Source organism: Prinia subflava, chromosome 2 (assembly GCF_021018805.1).
Source record: "Prinia subflava isolate CZ2003 ecotype Zambia chromosome 2, Cam_Psub_1.2, whole genome shotgun sequence".
NCBI classification, from domain to species: Eukaryota; Metazoa; Chordata; class Aves; order Passeriformes; family Cisticolidae; genus Prinia; species Prinia subflava.
In genome coordinates, this window is record NC_086248.1 from 6,985,624 (window position 1) to 7,002,442 (window position 16,819).

The window sequence follows — 16,819 nt, forward strand, 5'->3', positions numbered from 1 at the left end:
TACTCCTTCAGCTTTTCATCCTGTGATTAAACCAACTTTTACATCAGCCCAGTGGGTTTGGGAACATACCACGATGCCAGAGTTGCTCCTTTGACACCACAGGCCTTGTCCCTTCACTTGCTGTTTTTCTCTAGACAATGTTTGAGCTTCTCTTGGGATAGAGACACCCATCTGGAGGTCTGGCTGAGTCTCACTCTTATTAGCTTGTAGCTGCTGTGTAGGATCAGTCTGCACTTCAGATTTGATCACATGGTCGTGTTCTTACAGAAAAATTCACAAACTCATAATGAAGGTACAGCTTGGGTTGGAAAATTAAAGTATTTTCCCTGGGTAGCTTGTTATGATTCCTGGGCAAAAGAGAGTGTGCACCATTCTTGAGGTTTTCTTTTTAGCTAAATTATTTCTGAGCTCATATTTTTGGTAACACATTATTCTGGCTTTTTTTTAATGCCTCTGGCCAATGTGGTTGGGATATCAAAAACTTCCACATTTAGATGGAACTTAACATTTTTTCTTTAGACATAGCTAAATCATTAAAATGGTCCTTTGAAAGCTTTAATTTGTTTGCAAATCTCACATTTGAAGAAACAGTATAGATTCCACCAGATGGGCTATAAAATTAAGATTCTGGCTGAATATTAAAACTTAGGAATTTCAAAAATGATAGAGGTAACAACTTGTCACACCTGGTGTGTTGTTATTTCAAGTTATGTGGTTGAATGTGACAAGTGCAAAGTGATCACATAAACCACTGATTTTCAACAAAAGCCGTGCTAAGACCACACCATAATTGAAAATTTTCTGGATGATGAGTAAGTTTTTCTCATTGTTTGCTGATGCATCATTAAGTTTTCCCTCAGATTTCATTGATGTGGAATAAGAGTATTCCCATCCACATCAAACTGGCTTTTGACCAAGGTTAGTGATGTGCAGATGTACACCAGCTCATCTGTACCTGGCCATTAAACTTCTCCCTAAGAACTACACTGTGAAGCAGTTCTACCAAATTCACCTCCTGGTGAACAAAGAGTATGTTGAATTTATTCTCATTTTTAAAATGTCTCAGTATTTCGAGAAAGCTAAGTTACACACTAGTTTTGTGCTGGGCTTTGCCACTCTGTTGTGATACAGGCATTTGGAAACTTAAGGAAAAATCCTGCTTCAAGCCCAGAGCCTGTACAAAGCCAGCACAGCTCAGGAGCTGCAGCACAGCTCTGTTCAAATACCATTTCCTGGATTTCAGCTGGGCTGCTGCTGCTGGGCTGCTGTGTGAGCAGTAAGCCACTGCTCTGTACCTCCTCTGTAACCAGAGGAATGTTTAAATATGTCCTGAATGAACTTTCAAACTCACTTGGGTTTCCTTACAGTATTTTTGGCTCCTGTTTAAACAGACTACAGAAACTATCATAAGTATTCTTGCCAAGTCACTAAGGAATTGTCCCACAGAAATGTTGATGTGGGCCTCTACAGAACAGCTTTGAGATATGACAGAATATCATTTTAAAAATGCATTCTTGCATTTTAAAGATCTGCTGATCTGGGTATTAGAATGCCTCTGTTGAGTAATAGCAGTTTTTCCTGCTGTTTTTTCTAGAGTAAGTATAATGGTATTGGAGAGGGAGCAGGCAGATTTGGTTTACTCAAATAGGTTTGTGGCTTAGGAACATTCTGGTTTTCCCCCAGTTTTAAAGACCTTTGTATCTGGAGTCTTTTCTGGGTGTTATTAGTTGTAGCTGTAATGTCAAACTTCCCTAGCAAAGAAGGAACTGGGGTCAGTGATTTTTCCCTTAAGTTGCTGACATAGCTCTGTGAACAGAACAAAACCACTTTTCCTTTTGTTGTAGCTGCACATCCTGGCATAGGACCCCGCAAGAAAAAGAAAAACAAAATTTCTTCAGGGTTTTGTAGGTTTGAGGGATTTTCTCTTGAACATGTGGTGGTTGCAGAACACAGGACAGTTGAGTCGTGTTCCTGGTGACTGTGGTGGTGGTTAGACATGCTCCTGTTTTAATGACATTTTAATAGCCTTTTTTCTAATTTTTGCACAAAAGCCATCATAATAAATATAATATTCAGCAGGTTTCAAAATACAGATTTAAAATAAAGAATCAGTCTTCTGTTGTGTTAGTGTTTGCACAACCATGCAGGGTCAGATCGTGTGTGCTGCCAGTACCTGTCTAGTGCCAGGTTCTCTTCCTGTCCTTTCCAGGGCATGTGTAAGGGGGGTAGGCATGGTGCTCTTACCATTTCATGGTTCTTCCCAGTGGCCTGGTCTGGAGATAATTTTATTTTGGCCAGTCTTCATCTGCTTTGCATTTAGAAACCTGTTCTCTTACTATTTGTTGGCTTTTCCAATGAGATGCCTTGTCATCTTCTCCATGGGACCAGGGTGAGCTTTGTCCTTGTATCTTTTTCAGTTGAGATTTTCTCCCCTCAGGTAAGGGTCCAGTAAATCTCAGGGGTCAGGTGTTTTCTGTGTTATTGGGATCTGACAAGGACACATCTACCAGGTTCTTTTCCCATTCTTCCCAAGAGATTTTTAAGGTGGGGTGGGCAGAGGAGAAGTGTCAGGAGGGAAGGCAGCTGCTCCAGCTGTGTCTGCATACTTGGTTTCTAGATGTCTTCTAATGTTAGAGATCAGTTCATCCCTCAGAGGTATTCTTGCTGAGGGCTGGAAGCTCAGCCAGGTGGGCACTCCTGTGCTGCATGTGCAGAGAGGCTTCTGGTTCATCCTGAGCTGTCTCATCCCATGAGACTCACAGGTGAATGTTGTGCCAGTTCTTTCTCCTCTAACCTACGTGTAGTGACTGTTTTCTGTTCACTCTGCTCTCCATAGCCCAGCACTGCTGCAGCTCCTCACACACCACAGTTACTCCTTCAGGTGCTCAGGCCTCAGGTTGTTTGTAGTAATATCTCCAGAGCTTCCTCACTTTTTTTTCCCCAAACCTTACTTGTAGCTGTGACATGTTGGAGACATGAGGCAAGTCCTGCAACAAGGATCTGTATTTGCAGAAGTTGATTTCCATGCACAAAAGAGGTTTAGTAATTCCTGTCCACATTGTCAGATGAATGAAGCTGACTCTCTTTCAGGGGTGTTCACAGTGAAAAAACAACTTCTGAACTGACATGCTCATGGCCAGTGCATTTCTGTGTCTCTGTATGGACAACACATTTTGAAGTTCTCTAGTTCTTGAAGTAACTTCTCTTTGTGGAGTAACAGTTCATGGTAGCAGTGGCTTTGAGGTGTTGCCTGTTGCAGTTCCACATTGATATTTTAACACATGAGGATTAATGATTTATTCTAAGATTTTACTCAACAGCTTCAGAATTTTACCTCTTTTACCAAGGATCAAATATGAAATCAGTCCCTTACTTTGTAGTGACGTAGTGACTTTGTATTTCTAAAACTCTTTGGTGAATGTCAGTCAGGCTTGAGACACTTCCAGGTTGTAATCCTGGAGTCTGGAATAGTCTCTGGATTGCCACAAGGTGTGTCCCTCTTCAGACCATGTAGCCCTTGGACTCTGAGGGATGTGGTACCTCCTGTTCCATGGACACATAAGCCTAGAGGCAAGGTTTTAATTTTGTTCAGGCTCAAAGAGAATTGAATAGGTTAATTTTTACGTGCTGATATGAATAAGTTCTAATGAGATTTTTCCTTACAAGTTTAGTTTTTATCTGATTTTCTAATGTCAAGGAGTTTCTCAGGAGAGATTGTAGTTTTGTTGAAATCTTGGATTTTTGCCATTGTCTTTAAAAAAACCCTTAGGGCTTGACCTTTTGTGGAGTCTGTGTGACAGAAGTTTTCCTTAGGAAAAAACTTTTTCTTCAAATGAATGATTTGCAGGGGTTTTCAGGGTCAGCAATGGCTGGTCACAAGTACTTAAATCTGTGTTTATAAATATGAAACTGCAAGGGTGGAAGCTTGTGATGTCTGTTTTCAGAAAGTTGAATGTTCATCATTCCTTTCTGACCTTTTTGGTGTTGTTCTGTCTTTGTCCATAGAATTCATATGTTTCACTCTTCAAATTTATGTTCATTTTATCCTTCATTTTTTTTTTTTTGTTTTTTTTAGGACCCAATGTTGTCTTCCAGTGTGAAAGCACCTCAGAGACCCACTATCCAAGTTTGACTAGCGTGGAGGCAGGGTGGCCAGCCCTGCTCACGTGTCTGACACAATCCTTTTGCTTCGTTTGAACGTTAGACCCAATCAAGAAATTAGGTTTTTGTGGGTTTTCTTCTAATCTACAGTTTCAGTTGATTTGTAAAAGCAGAAAGGATAGTGGGTCTTTGTGTGGCTTTCACTGCTGTTCATTCTTGTTTCCTTTAGTATTTCCTTTGGGATTGATAACTGTAGTCATTAGCATGCATATCAAGCTATTGTTTGCATGGTGGGATTGCAGACACACAAAGACCCACTATTTGCACAGTTATTCTGAGCTGTTTTGAATGGGCACTTGTGTTCTTTTTAATGTTGTAATGTACATATTTTGCAGAATTAAAATGTTCATTGATTATTGTTCTAATGGACTTGATTTAATCTCCTACATATTGAGCTTTTAAAATTGGCAGCCTTCATGGCTCGTCCAGAAACAAACTCTACCTGTCTGCTGCTGATAGTCACTGTGATTGCAGTCATGCTACAGGATCTAAGGGTTAGATCTGGCACATCCATCCAACCTTTTCACACCCTTTTTAAAGGGGGAAAGAACTATTAGGTGTAGAGTGGAGGATATTTTAATTTTTCTTCTTCCTTCACAGTAGTAGTTCGGCAGGAATTCAGGTTGTTTTGGCTCAATACATTCTATCCCTGAACAGCCTCCTTCCTTTAAATTGTGAGCATTCATATTTGCTTTCAGTTCTGGCAAACATGCTTAGTTGCTGCAGTAAGTACTCGCACAGCCTCTGTGTGACCAGGCCCTTCCCCTGCCCCTTCTCTTCATTGAACAGTTCATGGTACTGAATTGTTTGGCTGTGGTCTGCAGAGATTTTAAAGTACTGTCTGAAACTGCTGCTCTTCCTCCTGGTAAATAGAGCAGCAGCCTAAAGCAGAGGTAACCTTGCTGAAGGGGTATTGCCAGGAGAGAGACACTAAGAGAACCTGGAGTGAGGGCAGAGCCTTTGGGTTTAGGATGGAACTGTGCTCCTCAGTCCTGGCCTGCTGGAAATGCAGTGCAGTTTGAGCTGCCCGTGTCTTATTAGAATGTTTGAAGGGAAGGAGGAACTTGTAACCTTGATTCCCCTTTAAATAAAAGGATTCAATGGATTTTAGACTACTTCTCTGATTAAATAGTTCTGTGCTCTTGTAACAATGAGAGATCTCTAGACACAGTATTTAATTTAGTTGGTTTCCTGAACTTGGTTATGAAACAGCAAAGGTCACTTATGCAATCAGAAATGTTTACAAAACAAACTGTTTGTTTACTATATAGACATATATATATATAGATGAATGTTGTGAAGGTACTATCAGGAAAAGGTTAATCCAATTGCAGAGATTTAAAAGCCTTTCTCCAAAATCCAATGTTATATATTTAATATCCTTGATCAAATACTGTATATGTGCCCTTTAGATCAGAGATGTGTCTTCTGTGCAATATGGACTACGCAATGTGCCTACAGAAAACTACAAATGGATTTTTATTCTGGATGTATTTTGTCTGAACCAGTATTTTGTTATAGGATGAAATCATGTTGCTGTAGGCAAATAATGTGCTAGATAATCCTTTGGGTATTTCAGGTGACTTGATTTCCTTCTGAAACCACATTTTAAGTGTTTCTACTAAAATACACTACTCACCCAGAATTGCCTTCTCTGAATTTCTGTCTTGGAAAGCCTGTTTAATACAGGCTGAAATGTGTTGTGCTGCACCAGTGGCATGGAGCAGTCACTTACTGTAGTCTGAGAATTAGGTGATCTTCTAAATTATGTAATTTCTAAAAGGCAAAAAGGCACTGTTAACCTGTGGGATTTGAGCCACACTGACAATCAATGTTCACTCAGTTTTCCTTGAATGCCAGATGACTACTAATTGTCTGTGAAAAATTAAAAACAACTTCACATCCTCATGGAGGTATTTGAGGATATACTTGTGTGGAATTTTCCAAAACCAACTGGCATTCTGCTCTTTTGTTTTTATTTTTTTAGTGATACATTTGGAGATTACAGTATTGTTGGCAAAGTTTCACACAGGTAGCCCTGTGTTGCTGTGTAGGTATGAGCATTGATAATTATTGAAACTGCTGCCTCTAAGTCTGAAGAGTATTGAAGTGAAGCATTTTGTGCTTTCACAGCTGTCTTTTCATGTTTCAGTATTACCTGAGTACACTCTAAATTCTCATAAGTGTAATAATAAATATAATAATAATAAAAACACACCTTAATAATGCTGATTGAGAGAGACTTAGTCCCTGCCTTCAGCATTTATCTGTACTGCAAAAGTCTGCCTAGGCCAGCTCCAGCACAGTTGCCTGAGAGCTCTCCTCTCCTGCACAGTGGTGCAGAAAGAGCTGGATACACACATCAGATCATCCAAAGAAAAGACTATGCCAGGGATGTATTTACAGCAAGATTATTTAAAAATAATATTCTGTATCAATGAAGCAGTGTGGCTATTGGAAGTTGTGTTTAAATTGGACTTTTTAAAATACTATTTTTTTCTGGTTGTGTGCAATCAATCCCTTCGTTGATATAAGACCACAGAGTTGAGTTCAGCTGGTCAACCCAGCCAGTCAAGTAAAATCTCCCTTATTTGGGTGAAAAAGGTTGGCAGTGGAAAATAGAGTCCTTTGTTGAACTCACGGTTCCCAGGCAAGAGCTGAGAGTATAAATGTTGCTGAGAGCCACACAAGGCTAAAAAGTAAACCTGAAGGCAACATGAAAAGCAAAATTGGCTGTTTGCTGCTGCCTGCAGTGTGGTACTTGCTGAATGTTGTTTCCTGTGGGCCAGCAGAGAATGGAGGCCCTGGTGTCACTGGGGGTGAGAACCAAACAGTGCTGTAAATGCACAAGAACGGGTACCAAAGCGCTGTTTCTGTAACTGTCTGGTTTACATAATGCAGAAGCCTGGTTTGGCTCAAGCTTAGTTCCTGACCCAGAGCTGGATCCGTGCAGGAAGGGCTTGTGCCACCACTGGGACCAGAGGCAGGGCTGGGTGTGTGAGGAGCCCGTGGTGCTCAGGGCTGGGAGCGCCCAAAGCGCTTTCTCCGCTCGGTTAATGGTGCAGTCAGGAGCAGAAGGCACAAAGCTCCATCAGAAAGTTGCACACTAATCTGAAACGTCTCCCTCTGGTCACTGAACATTTCTGCCGTCTCAGTGCTGTGTCAGATTGTATCCCTGTGTGGTTCTCCTGGGCGGGGTTGGAAACACCTGTAAATAAGTCTGCTCGTAGGAATGCCGACACTCCCTGGCCTGCAGCGGGAGCTGCTGCAGGGTGCTGCTCTTCAGTGTAATGAACCAATAAACCTGCTGTGTTCTGGTGTGTGCTGCCTTAAATCCCTCCTTGTCCCTCCGAGCTTGAGTGTCACGTGTGGGGATGGTTGTTGAGACACGCAAATGCAGGCTGTGCTTAGCATGAGGCAATTGTTCACCTTTGGATTTGAACAAAGTTGTAAGATAACTATGCAAATGTATTTTATTAAAGGGACACGTAAAAGGATCTAGTTTGTCTCTTGTGGTTTTTTGTCTGTCTGGGGAGGATTTTTTTCCCAGCTGAATAGCTTGGAATGAGCCTTGTGTCATCTGTGATGGAGTGAATTGATTTTGCTTTTTACCTCTTGAAAATTGATTCATAAATTTCCTCTGTTGTAACACAGTATCCCGTGTTTACTGATTGGGGGAGATTGGATAAAAGTTTTTATTATTTCTCCCAGGGCCTGATGGAAACTGCCTTTTCCACAGTAGCAGATTTCTTGGATTAGTTCCTTTCATGGGTTTCAGAGGCTGCTGGGGGCTCCAGGAGTGACAGGAGTGCATCCCCGAGCTGCTGGCCTTGTGTGTGCCTGCAGAGCCTGCACCAGGCCGTGGTGGTGTCCCCAATGCCATCAGCTGCTCTCCGGCTGTACTGAAGGGTCTGTGCTAATGCCCATGGTCCTCAAGGGGACATGTGGCTTTTCTGTGGCATCTTCTATGGAAGAATGGAGGCAGGAAAAACCCCCAACCCTTACCTGTTTTTCCCAACCATGTCAGCTGGCTTCAGAGTCAAACAAACAATTAAAAGAAATAAACAATCCCCTCCAAAAAAAACCCAACCCTAAACAAACCAAGATATTTTCTTTTAAAAAGCAGGTTATATAGAATCATAGAATCATTAAGGTTGGAAAAGACCTTTAAGAACATCAAATCCAATCATTAACCCAGCAACAATAAACCACATCCCCAAATGCCATATCAATATGGTTTTTTAACACTTTCAGGGATGGTGGCTCCACCACTTCCCTGGGCAGCCTGGTCCAATGCTTTATAACCCTGTCCATGAAGAAATTTCTTCCTAATGTTGAATCTAAATATCTTCTCTATCCCTCAATAGTCTTCATTGGTCACCCAAAGCAGTTAGTGCATCTGGTGTAGCTACATCCTTCCAGAGGAGTGTCTCAGCTCCTGTTGGACCCTTGAGATGTCTTTTCAGAGCTTTTAATGGCATTTTCCCCTGTCCATTGAGTGGGGAGGTCTGTTGGGAAGGTAGTGATAGGTGTTACTCATCTGCCTTTCATTGGAGGATTTCTTTTCTTCAGGGACTGTCCCTCTTCCCCTTGAATGTGCTCATACCCAAAAAGTCTGGTATTCTGCCAGTAATTGGGAAGGTTTTCTCCCTTAGCCCCCCATGTTTTTCAGGGTTTTGAATCTCCTGCAGAGGAGAACATCTTTTCACTGTGAAACTCAGCGGTTTTTCATGCAGGGTTAGTTATGTTAGTAGGGAAAAAATACTCCTTGTACAGGTATATTTGGAAAGTATAATTTTAAATACAACTTCAGAGACTGGGATTTCCTGTTTATAAGCTCTCCAGGTTGTTTTACCCTGGCAGCTGCTTCCTCAGCTCAGAGAGCAGGATTTAGCCCAGAGGGCCCCACAGTCAGTGTAGGCATCTCTCTGTTGCTGTGCCCCGAGTTTCCAAGGTTCCAGACACCCCCTGCTCGCTCTGGTGAATGTTCTGGAGGGGGAGATGGGCAGGCTGTGCCCCAGGCTGTCTGAAAGCCCGGCATTGCCTGCTCCTGGAGGGAGAGACAGGCAGGCTTCCCCTCCAGAGGACAGGAATCCCTCTTGGTCAGCAGAGCAGGGGAGGAGCTGCAATTCCTTGCTGCAGACACTCGCAAAAATCCCACTGCTCTTCCTGAGCTGCCTGGGGAGCTTGGGATGAAGCTTCACCAGAAGGAAGCCAAGATGAGCTTTCTGCTGCCAAACAAGGCAGTTTTACTGCTTCCGTGCACATTCCTGGCTGCTAAACCAGCAGAAAACTGCTGTTTTCTTTTCTCCCCTTGGGATTTATTTCCTGCCAGCATGTGAGCAGGGAGCCAGAAATGAGGCAAGGAAAAAGAGGAACAGCAATGTGGGAGGAGAAGGGGTGGAGATGAAGCTCCACCCTTTCAGCATCAGTGAGCCCATGGGTTGCTGTGGCCTCTTCGGAAAAACATTGGCAAATGCACTCGTTAGGCTGGTTAATTCTGGTTTTAGTTTTTGTTTTTCCCTTCAGACTCAAATGCCTGAATTCACCCTCTAAAATCAAATGTGGGGGTTGTATAATGTGTTTTTATGCCAGCATCATCAGACCTATCAAAATTAGGAGTGTAGTAAACACTAGTGTTTAAATAAAATTATATAAAATACAAAATAGCATTCATCCCTTCATCCCAGAACCTGACAGTCCAAACGCAAGGAGCCAGTTAATGTAACTGCATTTTTGCATCTGATAACAAATTTATAAACCAAATTATTTTAATGCATAAAAAAGGCCCATTTCTCTCCCAGGCTTAGCCCCAACTTTCAGTGGTCAGTATGAGACAGACCCAAACCCCAGCGTGTGGGTTGTTCCAGCAGCTGGGACAGAAGCCAACAGGAGGCTCAGTGCATCCCTGCTTCTGTCACAGGAGCAAACCTTGCAGTAGGAAAGGGAGCCACTGGCCAAAGGTGAGACTTCCAAATCTGGACAATTAATACCTGGTTACTGTGAAAGCCCTTGGATTATCCTCAAATTTCATGTCTTAGTAACCAGGTGGGCTTAAGCTCAGTCCTGGACAGACTGAAGAGGGACACATGACTCCAGAAGTAGCACATTGGCCACAGACTGTCTCAATGGACTAAGACATCAAACTTAGCAAGAATCACTTTTATCTGTAACTTTACTCCTTTTTCTCATCTAATTTTGGTCTGGTTGTAGCTTTGGGGATAACTAAGGCTGGAAGGAGCATTCTATGTGATCAAAAGAGCTGCAATCCCTCATCTCTTCTAAAAAAGTGGTGTTTTTTCAAACCTTGTCAGATAGCTTAAGATCTGTGATCCTCCTTAGGGTGCAAAACAGAACAGAATAGTCCTGATTTTCAGTCTAGCTGTTGTCTTTGCTTTGTTTCACTTCTTTGTGTTCTTCAAAGGGTTTCCTTGTTATGGTGTCCTAAAATTTCACTTGGCAAGAGTTTCTCTTCTGCTGACAGTTGCTCTTTCAGAGCACCCTGATGCTGGTGTAGCCGGAAGCTTGGAGCCTGTGAGGTTCCCATTAGGCCACTGTCACATCAAGTTCAGCCTAACGTTTAGTGTTTCTTGGTTTTTCCCCTCCAATTTATTACTACCTCGCTTTCCCATGAGCAGATCTATACCTTGGCAGTGAATAGTCGCATCGTTTTGTGCCAGGAGTGTCAGGGTGACAAGGGAGACGCAGCCCTTCTGCTGTAGGTCATTCTGCCTCTCTCAGCTCCTGTAAACCTTCATGAAGTATTGTTCCTCTAGAACTGCCGGACCTAGGAGAGTCCCTGCGATGTCCTTTCTGCTCTCCTGCAAAGCCCACCGTTCACCTGGTGCTGCAGTCCGGTGCCATCACATCCAGCCATAGATGGATGTTCTCAAACGCTCTGTAATTGTTCTTTTGTTTTTTCTTTTTCCCCCACCCTGCTGCTTTGCAATACTCTGCTGTGTGATGGCTGACAGGGGGATAAGATTGACATTCTGTGCTCTCCTTTACCTAGCTAAACACATTCTGCACTCTGGTTTTACCAGTTTTTGGTTTGGTTACTAAAGTTTGAACACTGTTGTCTTGTTTACTAACATCCAGTAGAGACAGAGTCGTGTGAAGCTGCAGGGGCTGCATGTTCTGACAGAACCTTGGCGTTTGTGTCATTGACTGTTGGTGTGTTCCTGTGCATGGTTTTGATTTTTCATCCTTGATGCATAAAAATAATTCAATATATTTCCTGCTCATTTTGACGAAAAGAAAGAGAAGAAGTTGTGCAGCTGTGAAGTTACACAACTACAATGTTAAATGTTACATCTTTACAAATCTGTAGTGGTGGTTTGTATCATAAATTAATAACTGAGGCAGAGAACTTCAGAAATGGGGTGGAGATTAAAGGTGCAATGTCCTAAGTCAGGACCAGCCACATTTTCTATTATTTCATCTCACAAAAGACAATTTAGAATCATAGAATCAGTAAGGTTGGAAAAGACCTGTAACGTCATCAAGTCTAAAAAGACAAGGTAAGGGAAAATCACAGTTTCAGTGTGGCAGAAGAGATGAGAAAAGTCTTGAGACAAATGGAGTGGCAAGAAGTCAGGAACTCTTATTCTGCATCACAGTACAAGGGTTGTTCGAAGAAATAAAAAGGTGATAGACTGAAAAGCAACAGAAAGAAGGGAGGGGGTTGATTGCTACACCACTTGATCTTGAAACTCGATGCTGCTGTGGAGAGGCTTTACCAGTGCCTGTATAGTCTGAGCCACAGACAGCTGAATGCTGGTGCAATTTTGATAATTTATCAGATCTGATGACTTGAGAGGGATCTAAACTCCTGACTTGCTTCCTGCAGGGTGTGCTGATCTCCAGAGCCTTGACACCATGCAGCCCATGGAAAGGAAAAGGCAGGGCTACATTCACGAGCTCATTCAGACAGAAGAAAGGTACATGGACGATCTGCAGCTCGTCGTAGAGGTGAGATGTCTTGGGTGTGAAAATGCATTTGGAAGAACACCTCAATACTGATTAATAACAATAAAGGGATTTTTATGAATTATGAGATGACAGAGGAAGAAAGGTGTGTGGGCACCTCCCTTTCCAGTGAATGGTATGTGGTTGGTCACCAGGCAAAAGCATCACTTTGTGAAACCCATCAGCTTACAAAGACCTTCCTGTTTCCAAATCCTGTTCTTAGGTGTTCGGGCTCAGTAAAAAGATGATGGGCTGGGCCCAGCTGTCAAGCAGAGCTGCACAAAGCTGTAGAATCACCATAAAAACTTATCCCCTGCCTTCTCCCCAGTTTTATTTCTGAGAGCAAGACCACCTCCCTTGGCAGGGCAGGGCAAGTGCTCTTGGGTGTCCAACTCGGCCTCTCTGTATGGAGCAGTGGTGTGGTGAATTGGCAGATGTTAAACAGCTGAGTCACGGGGTGCTCTGCTCCCCAGAGATGAGGTGCTGAGGGCCCTGGGAGCAGCTGTGGTTCTGCACACAGGGTGACCCTGAGTCGGGTCAGAGGAGAGGAGCAGTGCCTGAGTGTAATTTGTGCAGTGATTGACTCTGCGATGGCAGGAATGCTCTTCTGCTGAGCTGTCAGCCCGCAGCTCCCAGGGCTTGTCCTGGCTTTGCAAGTGCTGATGCCGGTGTCAGAATGGGGCCACACGCTCAGGGGAAACACTGTCACAAGTGCTAATAAGGAATTGTTTTTAACTGCTGAGAAATTAGACACTGAGCAGTCAAAAAAAGTCACTGCTGGGCTAAGCAAGAGGCTGAGCTGTTTCTGTTCTCTGAAGAATTGCTCATTTTTTGGCTGCAGGTTTTCCAGAAACCAATGGCTGATTCAGGCTGTCTCACTGAAGGAGAAATGGGGCTGATCTTTGTTAACTGGAAGGAACTCATCATGTCAAATACAAAGTTACTGAAGTGAGTACTGAACCTGCAGTCATACATTTTCCTTTCCACTATTCTGTTGTTCTTTCCCCAGGACGTTTTCTGAGTTTACAGTCAATATTTCTGTCCTTGCTGATTATTTCTGGTGCGTGCTTACATTCAGAACAGCTAAATGCAGTCAGACTGCTTCAAAAGGAGCTGTAATAAAGGAGAGGGAGAAATAAACAGCAAGAACAAATGTACCTTTGCAGTAATACCTTAGAAACAGTCCCTACACAAAAGTATATGCATGGGAGCTTTTCTTCCCAGTTTTCTGCAAAGCAACCTTTTATTGTCTAAAAATAATCTTTAGAAGGATACAGTGGCTAGTAGTTAACTGAATGGGATGCTGGTTGAACATAGAGATTGATGCTGATTGTCACAGAAACCTCAAAGGAGAGTCCCAGTTCCCCCAGCCCCCGTCAGGGAGATTGTTCAGCTCAGGGTGTTGTGTCGGTGACTTCCTGGGGTTTCAGGCAGGACTCCGGCACCCTGGCAGGGCCTGTGCTGAGTAGGGGAATCCACCTGCCAGGTTTGTGTCCTTTCAGAGGAGGATTTAGGCCTCGCAGGCTGGGCAGCAGAGCTGGGTGCTGATCCCTTTCGTGGTCCGCAGGGCCCTGCGGGTGCGTAAGAAGACCGGAGGCGAGAAGATGCCGGTGCAGATGATCGGGGACATCCTGGCAGCCGAGCTGTCCCACATGCAGGCCTACATCCGCTTCTGCAGCTGCCAGCTCAATGGAGCGTCCCTGCTGCAGCAGAAAACTGACGAGGATGCTGACTTCAAAGACTACCTAAAGGTATCTGATTCAGCAGCTTTTGTGCCTTCTCCTTTCCTCAAGACAGGAGCCCGTCTAACCAGCATTGACCACATCAAAACAACCCAGAAGAGTAAAATCCTGCAAAAATAGCTAGGAAGCTCCCAAGGTGTATTTACGTGGTGACCATGGCTAACACTATGTGGGCTCTTTATTTATAACATTGTCTTTCTCTCTAGCTAATTTACTTAGGCCATAAATGAAAGGAAAATTGTCAGAACAGTTGACATCAGGCATTTGTTTCTTTCATTGCTTTGTTCTTTTTCAACATGAGTGGAGCCTGTGGTGTCAAAGTAAAAGCTGGAACAGTTTTGAATGTAAGGATTCTGCATGAGCAATGACCCTGTGATTTATGCTGGCAAAGCATCTGGGTGCAATGACATTGCCAGCCTTCCTGTTTGTTCTAGATACAAGTAGTGGTTGCTTACTGAAAAAATCCATCATCTCTTGGCATGCCTGGAAAATGAATCTGATCAGAGAATTTTCGGTATTCAGTGCCAGTGATGCAACTGTTTTGTGATGACTAATGCAATGTCTCTGCTAAATCTCTGGGTTGCACCACAGAAACTTGCCCTGGACTCTCGCTGCAAAGGAATGCCCCTCTCCAGCTTCCTCCTGAAACCCATGCAAAGGATCACGCGCTACCCTCTGCTCATAAAGAGTGTGAGTACCCCAAGTGAGGTTTTGTAGGTGAATGCTTTGAGTTTGATCTCCACAGCAAAAGCCAAGATAAGGCTTGTTCCTTTATGGGGATTTCTCTGAGAGGCACCTGTGCTTACCTCTGTTTTTATCTTGTTTTCTCCCCTCTTTGATCCACGCCAGATTCTGGAGAACACTCCAGAGAACCACCCGGATCACAGTAACCTGCGGCTGGCGCTGGAGCGGGCAGAGGAGCTGTGCTCCCAGGTGAACGAGGGCGTGCGTGAGAAGGAGAACTCGGACAGGCTGGAATGGATCCAGGCCCACGTCCAGTGTGAAGGCCTTGCTGAGGTACCTGCACTGATGCCCTGCAGGGCTGAGGCTTTTCAGTCATTTCAGCAAGGCTGGGGAGGCAATGGGAGTCCTTGCTCACATCCCTTACTGGAACATGATCCACTGCTGAGCTCTAGGCAGGAAAGATTTTACTGAATTCTTCTCACAGCCATAATGTGATGAACCATTGTTTTTGCATGACTGTAGTGGCAAAGAAATCTTGATTTATTGGCTTAAAAACTAGTACCATTTAGACCATAAAACATCATGCTGATCAGGCTGCCACTGGGCTAAGTCAGGTGTTACTGTGGGGGATTTCACTGTGTGTTTCCCATGGTTTTCCTTCAAGCAGGAAGGGAACAGCAGCCCTCAGTGCCAGGTCCTCAAGGATGTGTGGTATTCAGGCTCCTGTACCTTTCAGGAAAGCTTTCAAACTGAGCTGTGTGTGACAGTTCTCCACTGCGTAAGGAACCAGGGCTTGATGGTCCTGGAATGTGTGTCCTGGTTCCATCACCTGTAAGAGGTGACCTGACTGCAGCCTGGGCAGCCTCTGCTTAAACACAGCTTTTGGGCAACACAGAAGCAGTAAATGCCTCCCTCTGGTCATCCCTCTGTGTGTTCTTGGTAAAGCTTAAATCTGCTCTGAGGTGGGAGTTGTGCTGTGGCCATGGCTGATCACAGAACAGTTCCCTTCTCTTCATTTATAATGGAATTCATTAAACAAAACAGAAAAACATTTTCAGCAGCTTGGTCACTTCTCCACGGTGAAGAGGAGCAGGAGCTGATGTCTGCACAGGCTTGCTGCTGCTAATGGGTTTTGTCTCTTCCCAGCAACCCGTGTTCAACTCCCTCACAAACTGCTTGGGACCACGGAAGCTCCTGCACAGTGGGAAGCTCTACAAGGCCAAGAGCAGTAAGGAGCTGTATGGATTCCTCTTCAACGACTTCCTGCTGCTCACCTACATGGTTAAACAGTTTGTGTCTTCTGGATCCGATAAACTGTTCAGCCCCAAATGCAACTCCCAGTTCAAAATGTACAAAATGGTGAGTGAGTCAAGGTGCCCCATGGTTTGTTGGTACAGTGGGTTCTGGCTTTGACGAGGAATGCTGCTCTCCCCCTGGGATTAGCTCTGTGGCCTCTTTTGCTGTCACATGAGCACATTCTGGCAGACAACTTGCACAAATGACATTGGCTTAGTACCTGGAAAAGGACAGGCTTCTGCATCTTGCTTTAACAAACACTTCTGTCTGCTCTCGGGGGAAGGGGCAGAAGTAGCATCATGCCTGAACAGCTGAGTGGGATGTTCAGAAGCAGGAGCCTTTGTCTTGGTTTGGAAAGACAGGTATCTGTCAGGGAAATTTGGAGCTCCCCTTGGAATGAAAAATGTTAACCCTCTCCCCCTCAAATAATTATAGTTTTGAAATTAGGGGCTTTCAGGCTAAAATATGGGAATAGGAATAACAGTTCTTTACTAGGAATATTGAAAATACAAATGCGGTAGTACAAAAAAACCCAAACAAGTAAACAAACAAAAGTCCTAGAAAACCCTGACAGAGTCAGAGATATGACCTGACACCCTGTTGGTCAGGGTGTTGGAAGCAGTCCAAATAAATCCTCCTGGAGTAACAGTTGTTGTTCTGTGGAGTAGAGATGATCCTGTAGAAAAGGTTTGAGTGATAGCAAGATGGGTCCGGTCTTCCTCCGGGAATCCAGTGGAAAACAGGCTGCTTGGTGTTCTTACATCTCATTTTTTATCTTTTTAGAAACAATTGGCTCCCCTCTCCCTGGGCGGAGCATCTCACCATGGGATGATGTAATGTGTCATGTCACTGGTGAGCCTCAATGGCCCAATAACAGAAGATACCCCCTGAGGGTGGACAGTGGTGAAAGAGATAACAAACACTGCCCCACGTGGTTTTAGCAGCTGCCCTATGATCAGAAGGCGTCC

General features: G+C 43.9%; 1 protein-coding gene across 6 annotated transcripts in view; it reads left to right on the top strand.

Annotated features, from left to right (window-relative positions):
• ITSN2 (intersectin 2) overlaps positions 1-16,819 on the top strand; it is an 81,177-nt gene that overhangs the window by 59,775 nt on the left and 4,583 nt on the right. For 5 of the 6 annotated variants that reach the window (XM_063424181.1, XM_063424197.1, XM_063424191.1 and 2 more), the window contains 6 exons: positions 12,011-12,132; positions 12,971-13,077; positions 13,697-13,880; positions 14,463-14,561; positions 14,721-14,888; positions 15,702-15,914. In XM_063424181.1, the coding sequence (XP_063280251.1) occupies positions 12,011-12,132; positions 12,971-13,077; positions 13,697-13,880; positions 14,463-14,561; positions 14,721-14,888; positions 15,702-15,914 (893 nt within the window). Of the gene's footprint in view, positions 1-4,075; positions 7,659-12,010; positions 12,133-12,970; positions 13,078-13,696; positions 13,881-14,462; positions 14,562-14,720; positions 14,889-15,701; positions 15,915-16,819 lie in introns of those variants that run through there. The other variant, XM_063424204.1, reaches the window with a different exon arrangement.